The following is a 27277-nucleotide window of genomic DNA, read 5'->3' as shown; positions in this document are numbered from 1 at the left end:
TATAAATTTTCCTAGATGGGCTATTGATATTATAAATTCTCATATGGAACATTTCCTTTGGAATAACACTGAGGAGAAACATAAGTATTATCTAGCAAACTGGCAGTTGGTTTCCCAAAAGAAAGAAGTGGGTGGCCTAGGGATTTCTGATCTAAGGAGTTTAAATATGGCCCTGTTGAGTTCATGGATTTTTAGATACCATCTGAATACTGAGTCTATTTGGATTAAGATAGTAGATTTCAAATATAAGACCAAAAAACCTAATATTTTCTGCTGTCCAGATGTTGGTGTATCACCCTTTTGGAAGGGTGTTGTTTGGGCTATGCAGGCTGCCCATATGGGCATTAGATGGGTGGTTGGTAATGGTGAAAAAAATTAGATTTTGGGAGGACCAATGGTTTGGGAATACTAGCCTGGCCATCATATTTTGGCCCCTTTATGTAATTAATGAACAACAGGGTAAACACAATCAAGGAGGTATGGGATGCTGAGGAGCTTAAGCTCTCCTTCAGGAGGAATGTCTCTGGTAGACTCATGCGCATGTGGGATGATTTGTGTGCTATTGGAGAGAGTATTACCCTCGATGAGGAGGAGGATCAAATTCTGTGGAGTTTTAACTCAAATGGAAAATTCTCTGTGCAATCGTTATATGTTGTTATCAATCATAGAGGTGTGGTTCCACAGTTTATACACGCTGTGTGGAAGCTTAATATCCCTCCAAGAGTGCAAATATTCCTTTGGTTGCTGTCCAATAATAGACTACTAACAAGAGATAATCTGGCTAAGAGAAGGGAAGTTAATGACCCATCTTGCCTTTTTTGTTCAGATAATGAAACAATCTTACATCTCTTCTTTGACTGTTGTGTGGCTACAAATGTCTGGAAGTTTATTGCTGATCTGTTGAAAATAGATGTGGGTGGAAGCTTTGAATCTGTGGCTGCTTTATGGATAGCCAATAAAAAGCATAATATCAATAACATTGTAACTTCTGCAGTTCTCTGGGTTCTATGGAAATTACGGAATTTATTATGTTTTCAGGGAACGGTTTGGAGTGGCTTTCAAAAGGTACTGTGGATGGTGGGAAGATGCTGCGAAGTTGGATGGCCATGCTCAAGCTGGACGTCCAGGAGAAGATGGAGCAAATCATTCAGGTGGTGGAGGCCGAAGCACACTTGGCTCCGCGACTCAAATGGACATCGGATAAATCAGGGTTGGCGCTATCAACTGCTCAGCCTTTGGAGGCATCAAACGTTGCGATTTTGGTTCCATGTAATAGGGCTAAGCCTAATGATAGACAGCAACGGCGACCGTACCAAAAAATTTTCAAGGTTTGATGTTGTTTGGTACATGAGAGAAGCCTAGGAGTACATGATTGCGCACAATTTTTTTTAATATAATAACATGCCAAACGTCGGGGCTAGGGTCCCACGTCGGTCGCACGCGGCAATGCTTTGCGACTCGGATGAGAGAGAAAAGGAATGTTCTATTTTTTATGAGAAAAATAAATAGGAGAGGTTAAATAAAAAATACATGTCAAGCTAGCATGTCACGTCAGCAAAAAGATGTCACATGACTGGCATAGACCTATGGTACACCACTTAATAAATTTAAAGGTCTAAAAATTGTATTTTCAAAGTTTATAGATCTATGTGATACACGCTTACCGGTTTAAGGGCAGCTGGTGCTTTAACTTTTTTTTATATATTACTGAATATGTCAAACGTTGTAGCTAGACACCGTAGTGGTAGTAGGATAATAATAGGAAGAAGAAAGAACAAAACTGGAAAAGGACGAACAGCACAGTAGGCATTGGGTATCTTTTTGGTGCGGGTCTTCCGGGCGTTAGAAGAGCCAAGTAGGCATTGGGGGTCGTACTAGCCAAGCACTGCCCCCATGGGTCAAGCACGGCAACTATTCGCGGCACTTGGGCCACACGCCCACACCTGAGTAGCAGACGAGTGGCCACCGGCGGCGCCAGAAGAGAACCGCCCCCGACCGATCACCCGCATGGAGGGGCGTTACGTTCGTTACCGTCGGCGCCGGGTGTCCGAACGCGTAACGAGTCATGGGCCGAGAGCCGGTGGTTCCTGTTCCGTGCCGTGCGGGATGGCCCGGCCCAACTCGAGAATCGTTCCTAAACCGGGCGGGATTCGACCCATGCACTCACGGCGTACGGCGTATGTACCTTCCTTGCGTTGCGTACCGAGATCCAGAGGAATCGCGCCGCACGCAGGTCGGCGGACGGGATGGAGGACCCGCCGCGCCTGCGGCTTCCGGACGACGTCCTCGCCCGCCTGGCACCGCGCAGCCTCGCCGTGTCGCGCTGCGTGTGCAGGGAGTGGCGCGCCGTCGTCGACCACCGCTGCCTCCATCTGCTGCGCCCGGACCTCCTTCTCACGGTGGGCGGAATCTTCGTCGACTCGTACTGCACTGCACGTATGAACCGGACTTCTTCGCGCGGCCGCTGGGTCGTCGGCAGGCTCGAGAGCTTCGTGCGGATGGACGACGGCCTCGGCGCCGACTATAGAGAGATCATGGACTGCTGCAGCGGGCTCCTCCTGCTCGAGGTATACGAGGTCATCGTGGTGAACCCGGCGACGAGACGGTCGGCGTGCTTGCCTCGCTGCGACGGCGTCTTGCCCGTGGGCCACGAGGGCATCGGTTTGTATTGGAACTACCTTGCGTTCGATCCAACGGTGTCGCCGCACTACGAGGTGATTTCGATGCAGCATCCTTTCAACGGCGACGAGGACAAGAAAGGGTTGCAGTGGCCGCCGCCGGTGTACGTCATGCGTGCCTACTCGTCTAGGACAGGGAGGTGGGAGGAGAGGCGCTTTGCCCTCGACGACGATGAGGGGATTCAGAGTAGTATCGATGGTGTGAGTGCGAGGGCTTATGGCCACGCCGCTTATTGGCGCGGAGTGCTCTATATATGTGCATTGCAACAGCCATTTTATTGTGAGGTTTGTCGATGACTTGTTCCTTAAACTATCTTTTGTTTTGACTTTTATTATCATATTTAGGAGTATATATTATATAAAGTGTTGTTTACTAATGAGTGAATGCAGGATAAACTTGTCAGATGATAAGTACCAAAGTAATAGATCTGCCAGCAGATGCTACTGCGAGTGACGATTTACGTGAAGTTTACCTTGGAAAGTCCAAGAATGGGATATATTTCGCAGCAATAGTTAATGACGCATGTCGAGTCCTTATTTGGTTCCTCGACGAATCTGATGGCAAGATGGAGTGGGTATTCAAGCACAGCATCAACCGGCATGATTTGATAACACCTTTCTTGGACAGCCCTGACGGTCAAACCGATAGACCTTGGATTTTGCAAGATGACTCCCACCAAGAATTTAAACTGGGGCCAGCAGTGGAGGTGGAAAAGAATTTAGATTGGGTTGCTGAAGATGAGAGAGCCGTGGAAATTAAAGATTATTGTGATACGAACAATACATATGGGTTTATGATATTTGGATTCCATCCCTACAAAGAGATTGTGTTCTTACATTCTTCGAGAGTCGTGGCATATCATTTTGGCAGCTCCAAGGTTCAAGATTCAGGCGAGTTACCCTTGCGCTTCAGATATTCCTGATCACATGAGATCTTTCGTATATACACCCTGTTGGCTTGGAGACTTGTCTGAAACTAGCTACTAGTTCACAATCATCACAGGGTTAAGCTAGGATCCCATATGTGATGCACAATTATCATCGCAAAAGAAAAATATGTGACCCATATGTAAATTGGTTTGGTGCCATTCGACTGGAACTATTTTGAGTGCTGCGCCTTCCTTTTTTTTCCTCTCTTTGTTAAGAGCATAGCGTATATGGTAACAGCTTTCGAGGAATTGAAAATCGGAACTCCACAAGGGCTTAAATCAATCATTCTGCATCCATCTGAACAATGAACACGGTATCTTTTCTAGTTCTCTTACATGGGCAAGTGTTGAACATTTGGAATTTTGAACTCAAAGGACCATAACCATCAGAATTTTTATTTTAATCTCCCATGTTTCTTGTCGAAGCTGTTCAGCCCACGATTGTGGTGTTCGGTCTTGCCTTGTCAATACATTCTTAAGTTAATAATAAACATTTTTTGATATAGTAATCTATTAAAGTGTTAACTGTTAGGCATTGTTTGGATGTTGTTGGATTTGCATCCATCCATATGTGTTATGGTGTGGATTGGAGTGGAACTTGAACTAAATTCCATCACAATCCACTCCAATACCTGTTGATTGAGGTCAAACAACATCCAAACCAGCCTTAAGTGATCATTTTCCCCACGCGGCCACACTTCCCTTTCATATTCTTTTTATGAAGCTTGTTATTAATGCTGTACAAGTGCACAACATGATACATGCCGATCTGTTTTGCTATCAAGTGATCTGTACGTTATCCTAAACCAAATTAGTTGGTTGGGTGTCCGAACGCGTAACGGGGCATGGGCCGAGAGCCGGGGACTTGTTGGCGCCTTTTGCGCTTGTGGCTAGCTGCTGACATGGGCCCAAGTGGCCGGGCCGATATGGTCTCATTTATCAACGATATGGTCTCATTTATCAACGGATATGGTAGTAGTATATATTTGCCATCGGTTGTTGCAATTCTTGTATTAAAAAATAATCTTACTACTCCTATATACATTACATATATATTATAAGTATAAAATTTCCAACAGGGACACGGAGTACCTCCGAATTAGGCTTTGTTTGAATGCATGTGTATCATCTCAATTCATTTGTGTTAAAGTGAAATGTAATAGAATTTAGTTCGATTTCGAGGCCATAGGTGTGCTCTTTCCATGCAGGATCGGCGAACTCGACAGTCGTTCATAGTCAAATTTTTGTATTTTGGTCTCTTTTGAAACCAATTTTTAGAAAAATACCTACGCCAAAATATTTTCTGAAAATAGACCATTCTTAGGCGTCTTATCACATGACGCCGAGATATGAGGCTCGGCGTCGTGTCACTCGACGCCGAGGTATTGCCACGTCACGGACGACCGGGGTCGTCGGTGACACGGTGGCGCGTGGATCCGAGACGTCGGCGTCGTGGCATCCGACGCCAAGTGCCCAACCTCGGCGCGGCTGGACTACGCGCCGAGCTGCTGGCTCGATCCGGAGCGTGGCCCAGGCGGCCCAACAAAGCACGGTGGCCCAGTAGCTCGGCGTGGGGTCACTTAAAGCCGAGCCTCCAGACCTCGGCGCGGCCCGACTCAACGCCGAGGTCTGGTCCCTTTAGGCCGCGCCGAGGCCCCCTTCTTCCTCCTCCCTCCATTCTGAAACCGCCGGCCTCCTCTCTTTCTCTTCTCCCCCGCGCCGCCACCAAACCCTAGGCCCCAAAATCGACCCTAGGTGCCACGATCTCGGCTCCCGAAGCTTCCTCGAGGTAATGGTCCCTCCCCTCCTCCAATCTATCCGCGTAGATGTGCTTACATTGTCCCTAATCATGTGGAATCATGGTTGTATGGTGTTTTGATATATTTGTGTTTGCATTTGCAAAATGTATGGCTTAGGATGATTGAGTGCATTGTTGTTTAACTGTTTTATGTGCTGAACATGTTAGGTTAGTTTGGTTTCTAGTTATTTTGGTCATTAGGGTTCTTTGTTTATTGTAGGTGTCATTAGGGTTAGTTATTTGTTGGTCATTAGGGTTAGTATGTATTTTATTTATTTGTTGGTCATTACATTTCAATTTTTTATGACTAGAAATAATTATGTTGTTGGGGTTGAAAAAGATGAAATGATATATTTTAGTTTCTACTTATTGGATTGAAACTCGCATGATATATTCATATGTTACACTACTTGTTGTGTGATGGCTGTAGATAGATAAATTAGTAAGGTTGCATCATGGAGGCCGTATTGTTAGGACAAGAGATGATAGTTTGGAATTTCTGGACATGTGTGAGGAGTTGTTGATTTTTTCTGAAACACCATCTTTGACCCAGTTAGTGGAGCGAGTGAAGGTTAAGTTAGGCTGGAATGAAGGAGATGTGCATGTTCAGTTTGAAGGTGTCATTGATGTTGGGTCGTCGAAGGGTCCTCGGATCAAGCGTCTGCTCAAAATTACAAGCGAGTCTGAATGGAATGATTACAAGGCAGTTGTATTGGCCTCAGAAGTGCGATCTTTGGATTTAGTAGTAAGTAAGGAGTCCGGCTTAGGAAATGATAACTTCGAAGCATGGCCATCTTCCCCCGCTCACATAGGCTATGGTCCTTTGCCTGAAGAAGAAATACTTGTCACACAACTAGGCTACAGTGGAGATGAGGAAGAGAATCCGTTTGTCGATGGTGAGGGCAATCATGATAGTGATGAAGAGGATGATGATTATGTAATTGTTGATGCAGAAGAAGGTTTGGACGACGCTAGCGGAGACTTTTCTATTGAGGATGAGCTTAGCGACGAAGATGATCTTAGTAGTGAAGAAGACTTTGGTGATGCTAGGGCTATGAACTGTTTTGACATGGAGATAGCTGGAGATGATGAGTCCTTCGTACAGGAGATAGCCGAAGACTCTGATGACGATCGCCCTGTTGGTCGTCTGAATTTTAAGGAAATAGAGATATTGTCTAGGGTCTTGCCTTGGAGAGATCCACTAGTTGGTGATTTCAAGGACCTTAGCCATGGTCATAGGGCAGTAGCTGATGGTGGGCCAAGTGATACAACTGTGCCTGATGTTAGCGGTTGCCTCATCATACGGAAGGGCATATTGTTTGCTACCATGGATGAGTTGAAATCATGGTTGCAAGAGTACTCCATTGTACACAACTGACCTTTTAGGGTCATCAATTCATTCAAGGAGAAGAGGTACACTGTTGCTTGTGAAGAACAATAGTGTGGTTGGAGAGTATGTGCTAGGAAGACGAAGGTAGGCAAATAGAAGATTACCTCAGTGAAGCAACCACATGTTTGTACCACTGCTGAGGCAGAAGAGAACCATCTGCAGCTCAATTCTAGGTTCATTGCAAGACAATTATGCCACGTGGTGAAGCATATGCCAACCATTACGGTGTCTGCATTGGTTGAGATCATCTTCCAACAGTACAATTACTATGTCAAGTATGGGAAAGCATGGAGGGCAAAGCAGCGTGCACTGGAAATAATATTTGGAAATTGGAAAGAAGCTTATGAGCGCCTCCCTGTAATGTTGAATGCAATGAGGGCTATAAATCCTGGGATGCACTTCGAGTATTTACCTAAGGAGGGTGAAACAAGGAATGGTAGCCAGGTATTTGGAAGGGTGTTTTGGGCGTTCGGGCAGAGCATCGAAGCATTCAAGCATTGCAGGCCCGTCGTCTCAATTGACGGGACCTTTCTTACAGGGAAATTTGAAGGCACAATGCTTATTTATATTAGGACAGATGCAGAAGACCAGCTTGTGCCATTGGCCTTTGCGATTGTTCGGAAGGAGGACATGGATAGTTGGTGTTGGTTTCTCGGGCTAGTAAGACAAGTGGTAATTGGTCTGGGACGTGATGTTTGTGTGATATCCGATAGGCATGCTGGCATTCTGAATGCCATAGAACAAGAGATTCCTGGTTACGGCCAAATACATCACCGGTGGTGCACCAGACACCTTGCTCAGAATCTTATAAGGCGTGATCACACAAAGGACAACTTCAAATTATTTGAGGAGGTTTGCAGGCAGCAAGAGGTTCAATTATTCAAAGACAAGTTAGATGCCCTGAAGTTAGCCATAAATGTTGATGGCAGGCAATTCTTGAGCGAGTTGATGGCGTCGAAGGATAAGTGGTCACTTGCATATGACACTGGTGGTTGGAGATGGGGCTTCATGACTAGTAACATGGCAGAGATGTTCAACAGCCTTCTAAGAGGTTGTCGTGGTCTGCCTGTGACTGCTATTGCCTCATTCACCTTCTACAAGTTGAATTCTTGGTTCGTTTCGAGGAAGATGCATGCGAGGTCTCTATGGACAGCAGGCAAAGCTTGGCCACTTTTAGCATCTCAGGAACTAGCTTTCTCAAAGAAAAAGTCTAAACGATAGAAGGGTTCATGTTTCGATCCGATCAACCATGGATATGAGATTCTAGAGGGTGGTGGAACTAACATTGGTGGTGAAGACCGGGGTGCTCAAAAACATAAAGTAGTGATCAATGAGAACAAGTGTACGTGTGGAAAACCGATCATATACCATAGGCCTTGCTCCCACATGATTACAGCCTGTCGCCTTAGACGTGTTGACGCTGAGGTCCCTCCCCGTATGGCCGCGGAGTTCTCTTTGAGGAACCTAATGAGCACCTGGAATCCTCAGTTCGAGCCATTTCTTGACGAGAGTCAATGGCCTACTTATGATGGCCCCAAGTATGTGGCTGATCTTGGTTTACTCTGGAAGAGTAGAGGACCTAGGCGGCGGAAGCGGTTCAGGATGGACATGGACCGAGCCACGAAAGGTAGATCAACCACGAGTAAGGTTGGGAGACATTTTGTAGAGGACACCCAAAAGAGTCATTGCTCTGGTTGCCATAAGCCAGGCCACAATAAGAGAAAATGTCCTGAACTACTTAGACAACAGGTATCCACCAAGCTAGCTACTTGAATTGCTTTGTGTAATAGTACATTGGTTTACTTTTTTTTATTTTTATGTTACTTCGTACCACATACACATGCTTTAACTTATACTAATGCTTTGGCATTGCTTATGTTGCAGGATGGATCGGTTCCCCCTTCTTGATCCAAGGTTCGATGAGCACCACCGGGCTCGGAGGATCGAGAACGGAGAGGTATATTCAACAATTCGTATGAAACAGTGCATTGTTCATCTTTTGCTCTATAGTCCATGCTCTTTATAAAGTGACATGAACTAATACTTTTTCATGCTTGTCTTTTTTTTGTAGGTTTTGAATGTGCTAAGGCCAATGACACATGAGGCCTCTACGACCATGGTCTACGATGAGAGGTACACGCCCCTCCTAAAGCTGGCGAACCTTGCTACCATTGCTCGTGTTTGTCGTCGAGGCACGCCACCTTTCAACCCAGCGGCGCTAACGACGTTGATAGATCGGTGGCATCCGGAGACACACAGCTTTCACCTACCATGCGGGGAAATGATGGTCACTCTTGAGGATGTTGCCATGATCCTTGGAGTCAAAATCCAAGGATTCCCAGTGACAGGAGACACGAAGTCTGAAGGATGGCAGCAGCGGGTTGAGCACTTCTTGGGATAGCCCCTAGCGGCAGTTGAGGCTGGCAAGAAATGGCGTAGCAGTGGGGTGTCCCTGAGGTGGCTTCATCAGCAGTTTCGGGAGTGCCCACCCAACGTAGACGCCGAGATCGTGACATACTATTGTCGGGCCTACGTCCTGCACATGTTTGGTACGGTTCTCTTCCCTGACGGCACTGGAGACACGGCATCCTGGATGTACATCCCGTGCCTTTTGAACTGGGAGGATGCCGGCAATAGGAGTTGGGGCTCAACTATACTTGCCTTCCTGTACCGTTAGCTTTGCGAGGCTTGCCGCCGTCCTGGAGGCGCGCACGCTACAATGTCAGGGTGCATCACACTGTTGCAGGTAATAAAGCAAAGTTATACAAGTTTCCACTACAATTCAATGTTTTTTCTTAACAAAAGTGATTAACATTAAAGTTTCCACTCTTTTTTGCAGATTTGGATGTGGGAGAGGCTTCCAATTGGGAGACCGCATCAGCTTGATCCCCCACAACCTTGGTTTCCTCAAGGAGACGCAGTTGTCGCCCTACCGTGGCACACCTCTACGAGAGAGCCCACGAAACATACCACGTGTCACGCCACGCGTACATCAGCTTCACCAATGAGCTGGACACCCTTTTGCCACAGCATGTAAGTTTCCCACCCTTTTGGCCTAATCGAGGATATGTGCACAAATTGAGCGTCGACTAGTTGATGACGATGTTGTATACAGGTTCAATGGCGCCCATATCGGTGGAGGCAAGTCATGGATCTCAACTTGAGCTCCTTGTGCATGGCAGACGAGGACGTCTGGACGATGAGGACCCCCCTTATTTGTTTCTATGCAGTGGAGTACCATCTCCCTCACCGTGTAGCACGGTAGTTTGGTAGGCTGCAGCCTTCTCCGCCCGATGATTTCTCCACCGGTTGGCAGCTCCACAAGTACATAACATGCAATATTTTGTTCGTTTCACATGAATGAATCATTGAGTAGGCCTTCATATTGCCGCTTTGGTGTAAAATTTGCAGGTTCAGCAGACAAAAAAAAAAGAAGATCACCAACTGGCAGCTGGAGCACCAGCGCTACATTGATGAGTGGATGTTGATGGAGCAGAACAACATGGGCATCCACGCCGTCCATCGTGACAAGGCATTCAATGATTACCTTGTTTGGTTTGGTCAACGAACAAGGCTTCAATTGAGGCCCGCTTGGACGGAGTAAGACATTGCTGACATTGCGAGCGAGGATGAGGGCAACAACCCATATGACCAAGCTACCCGAGAAGGTAGGCAAGTTGAGATCACCCCTGTGTTAGCCAGAGCTATAAGTGATACAACTATTACCATCTCTGAGGTCTTTACTGTGATGGAGACTTAAATTCTTGTTTTTGTTGCATAGAGCACGGAGATAATGAGGACAGTGGCCGAGCAAGGAAGGGCATTGATGATTCCTGTGGGCGATCCTGATTAGGCCTCCATGTTACGACAGCACATTCAGGTAGTCTCCTCTCATTCAGTTGATGTTACATCTTTATATAGTTTTGCGACCAACCCCACTTACTAATAGTGCTTTCAAAATGCAGCGTGCCATGCATCGCCTCTGAAAGGTAGCTGCACGCCTTGGATGTAGACGTTCCCCAGATGTGGCAGTCCCACAACAACTTGGTGCTGGACCTTCTACTGCACATGTTGGAGGGACTTCATCTTCACATGGTGCACATGGTGGTAGGACTTCTTCTTCACATGGTGCAGCAACTAGTGCAGAGGGTGGTCAAGGACATGGTCATTATGATGATGAAGATGATGAAGGACAAGGAGAGTACTATGATCATGAGTATGATGAGATTGGCATGTCCTAGCTTGGAGATGCACCCCAAGGAACTCAAGGCCCCTCCGGTTCTAGACGTCCACAGAGGACGCTCAGACCAGTGGACAGGTACACTCTAGGTACCTATCCGTTTGGGAGGGGAAAGCGTTACGCTCGCCGTCCACGTTAAGGTACAAGGAGCGATAAAAGATCCAAAGACTTCATATGCTATATTTTGTGCATGGACTATGTATGCATTGGACCTTATGTAATGCACTATGTATGGACCTTGTACTATGTTTGGACTATGTTGGTTGATTGATGAAGCATATGTATGGACTATGTTGGATGTTGAATGTGTTGGACTATGTTGGATGTTGAATGTGTTGGACCTTATGTATGTATGGATGTTGAATGAATGTGTATGTCGGTGTGGTCATGTGTTATGTGAAATTCTATGTATTCTGTTTTTTGGTGAACCCCAAGCTCGGCGTATCCACCACGATATTTAATTTAAGATAAGCTATACTTTGTTTCTGAAATGAAAATGTGATTGTCCTCATAACGATATTCCCCAAATGTGGAACGTCGCCATGTTTCATGTTTCCAGCTATTAAGAGAGGGCCTGTGTCGCAACTCATAAGGAAGAAGGGGTGTCATCATCCCCATCCTCCATGTTACGAGTAGTGGGCAATAGTGAAGCAAATCAAAGAAGAGATGATATATTTTGGTGAACCCAGGAGCTCGGCGTCAAGTGAACACACGCCGAGTGTGGGAACCTCAACGTTTAGTCATTTGACGCCGACCACTGGTACATACTGGAAACCCTTGCCTCGAAGCGCCGAGGTGCCCAAGCTCGGCGTGCCGTAAATTGACACTGAGCCATTAACCTCGGCGTGGGACGACTAAGCGCCGAGGTTCGGGACGAACCTGGCCAAGGCCGTTGCCAAACCCTAGGGTTGGTATGGGCCGACTCGACGCCGAGCCTCAGCCCAACTCGCAAACGGCCGAGCCAAACCCTAGGGTTGGCGTGGGCCGACTCAACGCCGAGCCTCAGCCCAACACGTAAACGGCCGGCCAAACCCTAGGGTTGGCGTGGGCCGAATCAACGCCATGGTCATCTACCTTGGCGTGCCGTAAATTGACGCCGAGCCTATGAATCATAAAATAGAAAGAATAAAGTATTAACAGAGGTAGGTAAACTTGTATGGTTGATTCCCAAACCCTTGGGCCGATTTGTATGTTTGTTCCTGTAGGAAAAACCGAATGTTGGTTCGATTTCAATCCCCTATTTTTAGAGAGAGTCAAATCTTTTTTTCAGTTTGGGAATCAACCATAGTACATGAAACTTAGAGGTAGGTAAACTGCAATTTATGAAATAGCGAATGCACAACGATTACACTCACATCAAAACTAACAATGGCATGTCGCAAACTAAACCTAGCATGCCTTAGGGGATTGAAAGAAACAAGTGATACAGACATTGCAAAGGGTACACACTCACATGAAAACTAACAATGGCATGTTGCAAACTAAACCTAGCATGCCTTACGAGATTGAAAAGAACAACTCATACAAGCATTCCACATTCGGATTGACTAACAAAGGTTGGTCCTAATAATGCTCCCACATATTGAACTGAGTTGCGCCTTCCCCATAGTATCCTCTAGTTGACGGAGGCGGTGGTGGTGGCGGTGGCGGTGGAGAAGGAGGCCCGTCCTTCTTATGGTACGGGCACTCGCAGTACGGATTATTGCATAGTGCCTCCTCTGCATCATTGCTGTTGTCGTCGTCCGACTTGTCCCTATTACCACTTCTAGGGCCATACTCTAGGTTAAAGATGCGTCCCTGTAAATATGTAATGTACTGTTGATGGGGATAGATAGGAGGAGGGTCGACCCATCTAGTGAAGCCACAGTTATCTGGACAGCTTGAATCCTGAAAACCCATCTACAAATAAGTACTACTAGAAACCAAATGCAAATCTAAAAAAGGAGAGAGTTCAAAGAAAATACAAATCCTCGTGGGCATATGAAGAAACGACGGCCTCCACTGTCACAGTCGTTGTACATCTGCACAACGCAATCCAAACCGTGGTGGCATTTTGGCCAATCTTCAATGCGCTTCTCGTATGATCTAAGAGGTCTCTCACGGGTGAAGTCACTCTTCCTCTCCAAAGAAAATTCCTCTATTGGTTCTTCAAAAGAATCAGGACCCAGAGAACCCTCCCACACAATCGGAGGTCCCTTCCTCACCCCCTTTCCTCTCCCTCCGCCGAAACCCTTCCCACTCAAGGAACCTCCGCTCGACATTTGCTAAAACTAAACCAGAAAACAAGTTGTGTGGATGTGGAGCAAGACATGGAGCACTATATATAGAGATGAAGGCAGGTTCACCATGAATGCTACTAGATAAAAAACTTGTGTGCGTACTTATTTATTGAATCTGCAAAGGCTAGATGCTTCATCTGAAAAGTCTACAACCATGACTGGTCATTTCATCTGAAAAGGCTACACCTGTGTTTTGTCACTTCATCTAAATACAGTACATCACTCTGATATTAATTCATTGCGTATACGGATACAACAGTAAACGAATCTAGGCTTTTCAGTGAGTTTTCAAATAGACTTGTAGCCCTTTCAGTGACTGCAACAGTACTTGTAGCCCTTTCAGTGACTGCAACAACACAAGTAGTCTTTTCAGTGATACAAACAGTAGCACTACAGTCTTAGAATAGTTAACGAAGTACAGGGCATAAGACCATCTGAAATAAAATCATAGTGCATTACAACATAATAAAAAAAGTCCAGGGAATAAGTTCATCTGAAATAAAAGCAGAGTGCATTACAACATAGTAAAAAAAGTCCAGGGCTACACGACATCGCTCGTGAATGAACCAAATACCTACTGAGTGCAACGAGGCCACTTTCTCTTCCTCTCGGCATCGGGATTCTCCTCCATCGCTGCCTTCGCTCGGCGCACACGCTCAAGCTTCTTCTCCCTCTCCGCCCTGTATGCAGCAACATGCCTCCTTTCCTCCTCTTTCTTATGCTCCTTTTCTATAGCCTCCAGTCTGCGTCTCTGCTCAAACCTCTCCTTAACCTCCGCATCCCATTCCTTCAGGTCTTCTAGATGCTGCTTGTCCGACTCCTTGATCTCAGTGTCAATCCACTGCTCAAAGTCACACAGTGGTGGAACGGTCTGCAAGAAAAACAAATTGTTACAAAACAAATAAATAAGCAATACTTAATATCACAAGAAAATTAATTAACACAATAAAAATTCCTCACAAACGATGCACGCCGCTGTTGCTTTGTAGGTTCCCATGCATAATTGGGACACATCCAGTACCTTTATCTATATGTTTCCTCATCTTCAGAGATGTTTACCTTGCAAGGATCACCACAAAAGCACATTGATCGAGGAACACCTTCAGGGAGAGGCTTTAGGTCGTAGGGATTTACCCTCTAGCGACCATAGCTACAATTGAAAGAATTTAGTCATATTAACGGAGAACCAAACCTAAACCTAGGGTTTTCTATTTGTTGCACAGATAATAAATAAACATTAGGATTACCTTGGAATACGAGCTTTACCACGCCTTGGCATCCTAACATTACGTAGAAAAAAAATCAATCCAAAGTACCTTTCAACGAATGTAAAGCTACTAACACTAAATCACCATACCTCCCAAATAAGCTTTTCATTACAAACCCTAAATAAATTTGAATCCCAACAAACACAAAATTTAACTCAATGATTATAAACCATAACATATACAACAACAACAGCAATAATCATACATTTGGGTCATTCAATCATTTGAACCACCATACATTGCATGAATGACATGAACATGAACCAAACCTATAATGCCAAGTTCAAAAACAAACGAATTTAAATAGATGAATTGAAAGAGGGGAAAGAGGAGTACCTTGACAAAACGCCTTGGTCAAAAAAAATTGAAATGTAATGACCAACAAATAAATAAAATACATACTAACCCTAATGACCAACAAATAACTAACCCTAATGACACCTACAATAAACAAAGAACCCTAATGACTAAAATAACTAGAAACTAAACTAACATAACATGTTCAGCACATAAAACAGTTAAACAACAATGCACTCAATCATCCTAAGCCATACATTTTGTAAATGCAAACACAAATATACCAAAACACCATACACCCATGATTCCACATGATTAGAGACAATGCAAGCACATATACGCGGATAGATTGGAGGAGGAGAGGGACCATTACCTCGAGGAAGCTTCGGGAGACAAGATCCGGGCACCTAGAGTCGCATTTGGGGGTTAGAGTTTCGTGGGGGCCGTGGGGGATTTAGGAGCCGACGGTCTTCACAATTTGGGAGCCGTGGGGGAATGGAAGAGGGGAGGGAAGAAGAAGAAGGGGGCCTCGGCCTAAAGGGACCAGACCTCGGCGTTGAGTCGGGCCGCGCCGAGGTCTGGAGGCTCGGCGTTAAGTGACCCCACGCCGAGCTACTAGGCCACCGTGCTTTGTTGGGCCGCCTGGGCCGCCCTCCGGATCGAGCCAGTAGCTCGGCGCGTAGTCCAGCCGTGCCGAGGTTGGGCACTTGGTCGTCCGTGACGTGACAATACCTCGGCGTCGAGTGACACGACGCCGAGCATCATATCTTGGCGTCATGTGATAAGACGCCTAAGAATAGTCTATTTTCAGAAAGTGTTTTGGCGTAGATATTTTTCTAAAAATTGGTTTCTAAAGAGACCAAAATACACAAATTTCACTCGTTCATAAAGCCGAACGGGATTCGAATTCGACCCGTGTGCTTCTACTTTATTAGCAGAAGAGCGACGAAGCGTCTGCAGTCTGCACCCACGACGTAGACCTTCCTTGCGTGCAGAGAAGGTAGAGGACCTTCCGTGTCCCCGTACGTTGCGCCGCACGCAGATCGACAGCCACGATGGAGGACCCGCCACGCCCGCTTCCGGACGACGTGCTCGCGGACGTCCTGGCCCGCCTGGCGCTGCGCAGCATCGCCGTGTCGCGCTGCGTGTGCAGGGAGTGGCGCGCCGTCGTCGACGACCGCTGCCGGCAGCTGCTGCGCCCGGACCTCCTCCCTCTCACGGTGGGCGGCATCTTCGTCGAGTCGTACTGCAGGGCGACCCCGGACTTCTTCGCCCGGCCATCGACGGCGCGCAGCCGCAGGGTCGCCGGCAGGCTCGAGAGCTTCGTGCGGACGGACGACTTCGGCGCCTACTACATAGAGATCGAGGACTGCTGCAACGGGCTCCTCCTGCTCCAGGACGACAACGAACAAGAGGCCGTCGTGGCCAACCCAGCGACCAGACGGTCGGTGCGCTTGCCTCGCTGCGACGTCGTCTTGCCCGTGGGCCACGAGGGCATCGGTTTGTATTGGTCGTACCTTGCGTTCGATCCAACTGTGTCGCCGCACTACGAGGTGATTTGGATGCAGCATCGTCCTACTCCTTTCAATGGCAGCGAAGGCAACAAACGATTGGAAGGGTTGCAGTGGCCGCGACGGGTGTACGTCATGGGTGTCTACTCATCTAGGACAGGGAGATGGGAGGAGAGGCGCTTTGCCCTCGACGACGGCGACGATGAGGGGCTTCAGGGGAGTATAACTGATGGTGCGACAGCTTATGGCCACGCCGCTTATTGGCGCGGAGTGCTCTACGTGCATTGCAACAGTCGTTTTATTCTGAGGTTTGTCGATGACTTGTTCCTTAAACACTACCTTTTGCTTTGACTTTTATTATCACTATTTAGGAGTATTATATAAAGTGTTCTTTACTAATTTATTTATTGACAACGGCTTTGACTGAATGCAGAGGATAATCTTGTCAGAGGACAAGTACCAAGTAATTGATCTGCTAGCAGACGCTTATGCAAGTGGCGACTACAAAGGTTACCTTGACGACTACAAAGGTTACCTTGGAAAGTCCAAGAATGGGATATACTTCGCAACGATCATTAACGACACATGTCGAGTCCTCGTGTCGTTCCTCGACGAATCTGATGGCAAGGTGCAGTGGGTATTCAAGCACGGCATCAACCTGCATGATTTGATAACACATTTCTGGGACAGTCCTGCTGCTCAAACGGACAACCCTTGGATTTTGCAAGACGACGGTGAGTCACACCAAGAATTTAAACCGGGCCCAAAAGTGGAGGTGGAAAAGAATTTGAGGAATCTGATGATGATGAGAGCGCCGTGGACGTTAAAGATTATTGCGATACGACAGTGGAGGAGGAAAAGAATGTAGATTGGGACACTGACGATGAGGACGCCGTGGATATTAAAGATTACTACGACACAGAAAATACATATGAGTCTCTGATACTTGGATTCCATCTTTACAAAGAGATTGTGTTCTTATGCTCTTCGAGAGTCGTGGCATATCACTTTAGCACAGCCAAGGTTCAAGATTTAGGCGAGTTATGCCTCAAATGGCCTGAGAACATAGGACGTATGGCTTTCATATATACACCTTGTTGGGTTGGAGACTTGTCTAAAAATAGCTAGATCAAAATCATCACAGGGTTATTAAGCTAGGCTCCCATATGTGATGTACAATTATCCTAACATATTATGATGTTATGGTGCTGGACTTTTATATTATGGTGCTTCATTTGACTGCATACAGAAAATATATTATTTTTCTAATGTGGCGAGCGCTAGTCCGCGATTATTATGGTGCTGGACTTTTATATTATTTTTTAGCATCCTAACATTCTCAAATGAAAAAACTTAAAATTAAAAAGTTGTAGATCTCGTCGAGATCTACAATTTTCATATAAAAATCATCTTCATCCAACATTGTATCGAAGAGTTATGTTTTTTCGAAAACTTATTCTTGTCACGCCGTTCCCGGTGACGCAATAAAATAATACTATCACGTCAACGGGTGTCATCCAATATGGTAGATCTTGCCACGCCACATGCGTCGGCGCGACAGAGTGGTCGCGTCAATGGCACTGTCAGATCTATTTTTTTTTCTAGATGCGGTTATTATTAAAATATTAAATAAAAAAGGATTAAAAAAATCCTCGCGCACGACACGACTCCATCCTCCTCCACTCCTACTGGGCCGGGGCGGGGGCCGAGCGATCAATGCGACCTTGCCTAGCCCATCCCACTCATCCGCAGTACACACGATGGCAGTATGGCACGAGCGGCGGACGGACACCGAACGGCAGGGAGGCCCCCTTTGGCCTTATCCGCTCCGGAGCCAGTCGCGGCGTCGCGCTAGGATTCCCGTCTTGCTCGCTCACGGCTCGCTCGGCAGCAGTCGTCACTCGTCACGCACGCTCTCTCCCCTCCCCCTCGCGCCAGTGCGCGGCAGTCGGCGTCCAACCCGTCCGCCGGGGGCCGGACTCGCTCCTCAACCAAGTCTGAGGCCGACGGCCGCATGATGACCTGCCCCGCCGCCACCACGTACGTACACTCCCTGAGTCCCCCCATATGTCTCTCCTCTCATGGTTCCAGCTCAACCACCGTAGTTAGTACCCTTCCTCCCCAGCCCCAAATGACCACCATTCGCGACTCCTTCCCAATTGACTGGGTGCACTGGGCAATCCTTGCGCATTGCTGCTTGCAGGGCTCGCATCGGGGCGCGGAGAGGGCCGTGCCTGTGGAGGAGCAAGATGAGCGCCAGCGTCCTCGTCGGTTCCGCGTCCCTGCTCCCGGACCGCCCGGCCCGGGACACGAGGGCGCGCGCCTCGGAGCTGCAGCAAGCGCCCCGCCCGGCCTCCACTACCGTCCCCACTCACAAGGTCACCGTCCACGACCGCCAGCGCGGGGTCGTCCACGAATTCGTCGGGCCCGAGGTACACAGCCTCGCCCCCAAGGCCCCAACGCATTATACTCCTGTGTATGTTTCTCAACCCCAGCCGGGGAACCGCCACTGGCATGGGCTCATGGTCGTGACAGGACCAGTACATTCTACACACCGCGGAGGCGCAGGACATCAGATTGCCGTTCGCGTGCCGCCACGGTAGGTTGGCTCCTCAGTCCTCGTACCCATCCACTCTTTTGCCCTCATTTGCCACTCTCATTTTGTGCTATATACTGTTGGACAGCGACTGAATTAAGCAAGACCTAAACATGATATTGATTTTGATGAGTTGACATAACTACAGATGATATGGTATTAACCTTCTGCTGACCAGATCACTGTATACAGTTTACTGACTATTCATGATGGTCTCATGACAATGGAACGATTTTGGATGTTCAGTTACTATTTCAGAAAGAAATACTGGGTTTTGCAGCTTATTATCTTGACTCCTGACCTCCTGTTGAATTTGAACTGCTGTCTCTATGGAATGCCATTTGATTATGCAAGTACGTTGTTTAACTGTCCATGCATTACACATGAGCCTTTATTTCCAGCAGCAGCATGCCTCATGGCTTGGCTCAATGACTGTCCCAAGCCAACAACTCCCTAGTCTGATCCCTACCAGTAGAACCGGACTATGTGCCTTCAAGTATAATTCATATGATGCAGTTAAGAGAGACTCCCTCCATTTCAAATTATAGTTCACTTTAGTCTTGTCTTAACTCCTAAGCCAAACTTCTCTAACTTTGATAATGTGGTATCTCTTTAGCAAGGTACATATTGCATGTAGTGCTCACTACACAGCTACACTGAAAAGCTGGAGCTGAATGAGAATGGCCATGGGAGTACCAGATTTCTGCAAGCTAGAGTACATGATATGCTCCGATATTCATGTAGTAACCATGAACGTATATGTTAAAGTAAGCCGATGGGCGACTCATTAAGTCATTATGCATGGCTAGTTAGTAATGCCAAGCATGTATGCCCCCCAAGCTAGAAACGTTCTTGATGAAAGCTTTAGTTGGACCATTATAAATGATGACGAAATACTAATCTGTCCCCCTCTCTTTACACTTCATATCATATTGGCACCTCCTCATTTTATGGCCAAGTTCTGCCACTGGCTGTCTTCACGATGGCAGTTGCCAGAATTCTGAAAACAACCCTCCTTGGGTCTTTCCCCTTCCTACTTGCTGGCAGCAAACTATTTAGTACTCCAATATACTCGAATTTTTTTTAATTTTAACCCTTTTTTGAATATAATTTTAAATCTAACGCTGTCGGTTTTTTTTTAAAACTAACACTTTTGGCCGCGCCTATTGCCCTGGCGCGGCAAAATGCCTGTGCCGCGCCATGCATGGTGGCGCGGCAGAGGGCTGACGTGGCGTGGGCCGGCCTGGGGGACCGATGACGTGGCAGGTCCTGTCGCGCCACCGACCTTGTCGCGGCAGTGCCGCGCCCTGTTGCGTGGTGCGGCTGGACCAAATATACCGCCTGACCATCCACACCACCTGGCCGCTGCGCCTGCGGCCCGCCCGGGCTACCTGGATGGTTGAATCGAAACGCGTCGTGCCCGTATTTTGTTGAGTTTTTTTCACGGCCAAATAGAGAATTTGATAATCCAATGATTAGTTTTTCGTCTTTCATAATACGGTTATGCACCATTTTAACTAATCAATTACGAAAAATTGCCACCGGCGTCCAGATACGCCGGGACTGTCGGTTTCCGAACGCAGAGTACTTAATCTCGCCAGCAGTGCTGCCGCGACTCAAAAAAACGAATAAGAAGCAAGTTGACAAGCTGCCACATAACATATTCATTGTTTTGACATAAGTTTGAGATAACATAACCAAATAACCCCGTAAGTTTCGGATGCCAATATTCGTTTGACCTAACAAACTAAGACCCAGGAATATAAGGATCACTCGGACGCCTCTGTCTCTTCGGATTTGTTGGCAACACATTGGGAGTGTAGCCAACGTCGGTATGGTGGCGTCGACGGTGCGTACGGCTCGTACCCTGCAGGTATATGATATGCATGATTACTTATAATTCTTTATGACCGTCAGTTCATGGAGCGTACGAATTTAAATAAACTATCTTTGATAGTACTTGTGAGGCTCCTTGGGTACCAAGCGGGGCACCACCTAGCTGAGACATGCCGATCTCGTGCTGCGGCCAATCGTCCCACTAGTCATGCTATCTGCGGAAGCCCGGGGGGTCGTCGTCGTCGTCGTCCTCGGTTGCAGGGTCCTTCCCAGCGCTATGATGTGGTGGTGTACGCACCGCGGAAGTGGCACCCGACCGCGCCGAAGTCATCGGCTGGTGTCCTCAAAGAGGCTGAAGACGTGCCACCCGACCGCGCTGGGAGTGGCGGTTCCTTATAAGGAGTGTTCATGCAGCTCAGCTTCTGAGCTAGCTTCCTACAGCTCTTATTCACCTTCTGCATAAATAGACGTTAAAGTTAGTGCATTACCCAAACGCATATACACTAAAGAAACATTTTTGAAATGGACAAGTTTATGTTTACCTGCACAAAAGCCGCGAGAACGTCTGGCCCCTGCCCTCTAGACTCGTGAAGCTGAAACGCTGCTTCGTTGGACAGCCTTGACAATTGTGTCGCCTGGGTACAGAAACACGGTTGGACAGTTTTAATACACATACTTAATACCAAAAGAATAACAAATTATACCATTCAAGTATCTTACCACATATCTTTGAAGCAGGGCTCTCTGTAGCTGTGTGTCCTCCTTAGTGGTAACGTCGTACACGTCTTCGATGACATCCTCCTCCGAGTCCTCGTCAATCGCCACATCAGTGTACGGGGGCTTGATATGTGTCCTCGTAGACCTGTGAAGCCACCTTAGGTACTCGTCGAAGGTGTGCTGGTCGTGTGGAGGACCCGCAAGGACCGCATGTGGTACCCTGGTCTGCCACAAATGGATGTACGAGCTATGTGTCACGCGTCAATCCTTGGTCTTGTACCTCTTCCTGCGGTCAAACCTGCAACAAAACGATGTTAGTTGTACCAAACACACCTCTGAATTGTAGCATTGTTATTAATCGATAACGCACCCGTGCAATTCTTGATTGGTGGAGTAAAGCGGTGGTGGGCACCATGTCATTCTTCCAAATTGTCTGTAGACCTGGATGGGCAAGTGAATCTCGACCACATGGAAGAAAATAAGAGGGATGTCGCAGCGATACTCGTGTGACTCGTCCCTAGTGACAGGACTCAGATAGCCCTGGAGCTCCGGAGAATCCCAAGGACACCAAAACACCTGAAATTTCATAATTGTGTTAGGTTGTGATATAGTGTACATCGAAGAAGACACTGCTATGATAGTATAGAGAGCGTAACCTGGTGCTGTGTCAGGACGTCGAGACCGTCCGTATACTCCCTGTACTTGCGCCATGCATTTCCTCTAACTAATTGTGCTTCCGTCTAGATATACAGAGCTGTAGGGAGTGTATCATGCCCGTTCCATCGCTGCATTGAACACGATAATGAATTAGCAACAAATAATCTCATCATATCTAATTGCCTGGAAGAATATAATGAACCGAAGTACTTACCGGTAAACCATTATTAAGGGGTCTCCCAACGGGCAATCGTTCCCAACACCAAACCTGGAGTAGGTAGGAGCAACCCCCAAGGTTCGCATGTCCTGAGGTGCGACGACAGGCAACGCATAGTTGTCGATACGTCCATGCCAGGACTGCGCTGCCCTAGCTATACCCCGCTATGTTCTCCCATGGCTGGCGAAGTATGTCAAGGAAGATCCAGCTGATGGTGTTGCCCGAGGCGTCTGGGAAGAGGAAAGCACCAAGAAAGTGCCAGAGCCACACTCGAGCAAACCTGTCGATCTGTGCCTCCTCAGCTTGTGGGTCCAAGTACTCAAAGCGCTCTGTGATCCGGGACGACGAAACACCGGAACTTTTCCTGTAATTGATCAAAGAAAATGAGACCCGATGCCAGCTGTAAAGCAATGCAAGTATTAAATAGGCTTGAATTACTCACTTATTTTTCTTGGAAGCATCGTCGTCCGGTGGAAGAAAGTCAGTAAACTGAGCCACCAGCTCCATCCAGTGATCGTTGTCAACTATCCTTGTCACTGGAAGTCCCCCAAACCGAAGGCCTAAAATAGCCTTCACGTCCTGCAACGTCAAGGTCATCTCGCCACAAGGTAGGTGGAACGTGTGGGTCTCAGCCTCCACCTGTTATAAGAATAGAACAACTATTAGTTGCCTCCAATTTATTACAAGAAAGTTTACGTACAAAAAATGCACTCGCACCTGTCTACAGCTGCAGTAAGTAGTGCTGGGTCAAGGGGCGGAAGATCGTGGTTGACAACACGGACAAGCTCGAGGAAGCCGGCACGCCGTATGCACGGTGTATAATGCTCGTCCCACTGATGCGCCCTGGTGTGAGTGTGGGGCCTCAAAGGAGGCAAGGACGCATCTACGTCGTTGTCACTCAAGATGTGTGCTCGGTGCTAGTCGTCGTACTCCACCTCAAGAATGGGGTACAATAGGTGCTGCGCGGTAGGGGTCATCCTATTATAAATTGATAAACAAAGCGTTAGAGTATTCAAATTAACAAAATTCAAGTTAACATTAGTAAGTTCACAAACAAATTCACTAACCTAACTAGCCTAAATCCCTAAACCCAAAATCCTAACTATACTAGATAATAAATACATAATCAATCCATATAAAACTTTGGTTCCAAAATTACAAGTAATCCCTCCGTCTCAAAATAAATACACATCTTGCTTCTCGAATAGTCAAATATGTTTAAGTTTGATCAAAACTAAAAAAACGGTATCAATATTTCTATCTCCTAATAAGTTTATTACAAAAGTATACTCCATGCTTAATGTAATACTCCCTCCGTTCCTTAATATAAGCCATATAGTTTTTAGCACCAATATTAACGCACGGCTTGGGGAAGGATGTGAGACCGAAGAAAAAAAGAAAAATCAGGCCATCTTCTCTCTCCCAATCAGATTGCTTTCTAAATCTAAGGGATTGGTTGGGGCATGTGCTATGTACGGTGGAAAGGTTTCCAAACTAATCGGCATGGGAGCTGATACGTACCTATATTTTGAAATTTTCTTTATAAATCTATATGGCTTATATTAAGGAACGGAGGGAGTAGTACCTATTATGTATCATAAATATTAGTACGCTATTATATAAATTTGGTCACTTTTTTTTAAAAAAAATTAACTTCAGGAAGCGAGATGTGCATTTATTTAGGACGGAAGGGGTACTTCCTCCGTCACATAACAATAGTCGTTCTAAGATATCGCAAAGACACTAATACTCAATGAAAATAGCCTCGATGCCCCTACATGCTCCTAGAAATGCTGGCACTAGCAGACCATCATCAACTCTTTTGCTTCTGCGCCGGCCGCTCGAGGATTGCGAGGGCATGTGGGGGTACCGTAGGGATACAAAAAATATTAACTATACTAGATAATAATAAAAAAATATGAAATCGAGAGGGAGGTACCTTAGGAGCGGGCGGCCTTGACGCGCCGGCGTTTGTGGCGCGGCCGGCTAGGGCGCTGCGCGGCGGGAGTGGCCGGGCGCGGCGTGGGCGAGCGGCCGAGGCCGGGCGGGCGCGTGCGGCCGCAGGTAGGGAGCTGGCGGCGGCGGCGGCGTTCGGGCGGGCGGGCAGGGCAGGGATGCGTGCGGGCAGGCGGGCTCGCATGCGGTATATATTTGGTCTAGCCGCGCCAAGGTCGGTGGCGCGGCAGGACCTGCCACGTCATCGGTCCCCCAGGCCGGCCTACGCCACGTCAGCCCTCTGCTGGTGGCGCGGCACAGGAATTTGCCCACGCCAGGGCAATAGGCGCGGCAAAAAATGTTAGTTTAAAAAAAACCCGATAGTGTTAGATTTAAAATTATATTAAAAAAGAGTTAAAATTAAAAAAAAATCCATATACTCTTGTATAAGATGGTGGTGCAAACTGAATGGTGGCTATTCCTCATTCTCCTTTATGCTGATATAGATAGTGCCGTGTGGGAGTGTCACCCTCACTCGATCACACAAGCTTTCCTTGTGTCAGTAGTTTGATAGGACAATAACTGCATCCAAAATAGAATCTACAGGTAGTGTGCCTGTTTTAATTTAGACCAACTAGATTTTTCCAAAATCCACCCACTTGTAACCAAGCAGTTGCTTATAATTGTTGGCAAAGGATACAGTAATCAACACAGATATCTTGGAGCTGAACCTCATTGTCGACTTTGAAACTAAACCTCATTGTCGACTTTGAAGGTAAACCAAGACACTACTCCATCTATAAAGCCCGAGCAGTGACTTATAATTGTTGGCAAAGGGTAAAGTAATCTTTAGTAAAATTGGGCGTGGCTACCCTGATACACAAATGAATTGAGGCGTGAATAGTATGTAGTTTTGACCTTGATCTTCTAAATGAAAAGTGTTACACTGTTACATGTCCATACGGCCATACAGATGGGTTAGAGAGGCAATAAACATTGGCATGCTCCACCCACTTGTGTCCCAACGTGGCCCTGTAACATTTGGTCAAGCTAAGTGGCTGGCTGTTGCAGAATCGCATAATCTAATGTCTCCCAGGAGTGTTCGTCTTCCATTAGACACTAAGCACCCAAGGGAGAACACTAGATTACTCGGTTCCGTCGGACACACCCCAGGGGAGAACCCGAAAATCCACATTTTTGCCACCAGGATCACAAATGAGAGAATAAAGTTTACATCATTCTTAACCATTTCTTACATCACTTTTAATACAACATCAGAGTATAATATTTATTATTACAACAGCAGAATGTAATCATATTATTAGAGTTATAGATAATTTAATTTAACAGCGGAATATAAACATGGTATCAGAATTATAGCGGAAATAAATATCTATTCATGACATGATAAAGTATTGATACGTAAACTATGACAACGGTTTATACACTTTCATTTATAAAAACATTTGGTAATAGTTATAAATAAAACTATGATCGCAGCGTAAAGAAAATCCTCGCTGAGCCCACCAGAAGGTATCCACACACAAGGGTTAGCACTAGCATCCACCTGTCACCTAACAGGGGAAAATAAAACCCGGACTTACCCGATAGAAGGAAAGAAAAGACTCCAATGATACGTAAGGCTATCTGGCTTGTGGGTTTATTGCATTTGCAGGAAGCATTACTAAGCGTGCGTCCTTATATTCGATTTTTATTAATAGCTGGTTCATTAACTAACAATTCTATGTAAGCACGTGTGCTACTTTCAAGCAGGTGGTAAGCAATCATATTTTCTCTTTCCATATTTCATCTTTTAGTTCTTACTACGGTGCTAGACATAAGACAGGCCCTACCGATTCGGCGGCGATTCGCGAACCAATGTCTCCAGCTGGGTACCCCGAAAACACACGTCTCGCTTGTACCCAAGGCACAAGCAGGACCAACCCATCACTCTCCTGTCCTGGGGTCCTAGGTCCCCGTCCAAACTGGGACTCCAAGCCCCCGCCCCTGAGTCCCGGACTCAGTGCGGTGCAAGGACCTCCTCCATCAAAAACAAAACCCTGACAGTCGGTCCGGAAAGAGCCGAAACCCACGACAAGAGAGCAACAAGCCTTCCAAGCGCCCATACATAAGTATGTGCTCGGGATAATAAATCTCTGACTTGCCTCGATGGCTTATGCAACGATCGGTTCTTAACCGACATAGACAGAGAAAGCAGTGTAACCAAGCTATGCCCCGCGTCCACGGCGACACAACCTCTTACACCCACCAATACCCAAACCATACCCCTACCCGGTCACCATTTTCCTTTCCACCATTTATATATTCCAAGTGATAATAATCCAATAATATATTTCCTATCTCTCGCGAGTGACAACCATCACTCGACTTCTACCGGAGTCCTGTAGCATAGCATTTTACACGATCCTGTCATACTAGTAAGACTCATAGGATAAAGATATATATACAAGTGGGTTTCATTCAACTCCTCAAAACTTAATGCAAAAATATAATTTAAACTGCAGAAAAGTAGGGGTTATGCATCGGGACTTGCCTGGGTAAAATATATTAAAAAGTTAGTATCATTATCTTCATATCATCCACCATCAGCTAGATAGAGAACCCATTGCATTATCTCCTAGAGAGAATACCATTACACCATCTTTGGATTTCCAATCATCCTTCAATTGATATGTTGATCCATCATCATACCTATGTGATATGCAATACGATGCAATGCAAGAAGTAATTAATCAACTGCAAACGTGATTCGTATAATACGATTTACGCCCCTCAACTTAACGAGCTAGTTCTAACGACAACCGTACTTATCTATGTACCCATGTTGTCGAATAAGACGTTATTTCCCAACAAATATTTTAGTTATACAAACCCAAGTTGTTTCTTTGTTTCATTCTATCGATTTAAT

At 46.5% G+C, this 27277-nt stretch overlaps 3 protein-coding genes across 8 annotated transcripts; all 3 read left to right on the top strand.

Annotated features, from left to right (window-relative positions):
- Window positions 1-2208: 2208 nt before the first annotated feature.
- On the top strand, window positions 2209-3861 carry LOC136538422 (uncharacterized). Of its 2 annotated transcripts, none has more exons than XM_066530393.1 (2): window positions 2209-2963; window positions 3083-3861. In XM_066530393.1, exons 1-2 carry the CDS (start codon window positions 2247-2249, stop codon window positions 3599-3601), a joined length of 1236 nt encoding a protein of 411 aa, XP_066386490.1. In that variant the 5' UTR covers window positions 2209-2246; the 3' UTR covers window positions 3602-3861. The 2 variants fall into 2 exon arrangements, with proteins under 2 accessions (XP_066386490.1, XP_066386491.1); XM_066530394.1 differs by having other exon boundaries at window positions 3069-3861.
- A 12073-nt stretch (window positions 3862-15934) lies between these two features.
- LOC136536316 (F-box protein At5g07610-like) lies at window positions 15935-17258 on the top strand. Its single transcript, XM_066528653.1, has 2 exons — window positions 15935-16669; window positions 16824-17258. The coding sequence occupies exons 1-2, from the start codon at window positions 15935-15937 to the stop codon at window positions 17256-17258; spliced, it is 1170 nt and encodes a 389-aa protein (XP_066384750.1).
- A 931-nt stretch (window positions 17259-18189) lies between these two features.
- On the top strand, window positions 18190-19783 carry LOC136538421 (ferredoxin, chloroplastic-like). Of its 5 annotated transcripts, none has more exons than XR_010779346.1 (5): window positions 18190-18430; window positions 18594-18822; window positions 18926-18989; window positions 19391-19501; window positions 19603-19783. XR_010779346.1 is itself a non-coding variant. In XM_066530392.1 (4 exons), exons 1-4 carry the CDS (start codon window positions 18405-18407, stop codon window positions 19095-19097), a joined length of 342 nt encoding a protein of 113 aa, XP_066386489.1. In that variant the 5' UTR covers window positions 18191-18404; the 3' UTR covers window positions 19098-19268. The 5 variants fall into 5 exon arrangements, 2 of the variants coding, with proteins under 2 accessions (XP_066386489.1, XP_066386488.1); XR_010779345.1 differs by having other exon boundaries at window positions 19388-19501; XR_010779344.1 differs by having other exon boundaries at window positions 18191-18430; window positions 18594-18989; window positions 19388-19501; window positions 19603-19781.
- Window positions 19784-27277: the final 7494 nt, after the last annotated feature.

This window comes from Miscanthus floridulus, chromosome 2 (genome assembly GCF_019320115.1).
Source record: "Miscanthus floridulus cultivar M001 chromosome 2, ASM1932011v1, whole genome shotgun sequence".
NCBI lineage: Eukaryota > Viridiplantae > Streptophyta > Magnoliopsida > Poales > Poaceae > Miscanthus > Miscanthus floridulus.
Note: the sequence above shows the minus strand (reverse complement) of the source record. Positions and strands in the feature narration are given on the sequence as shown.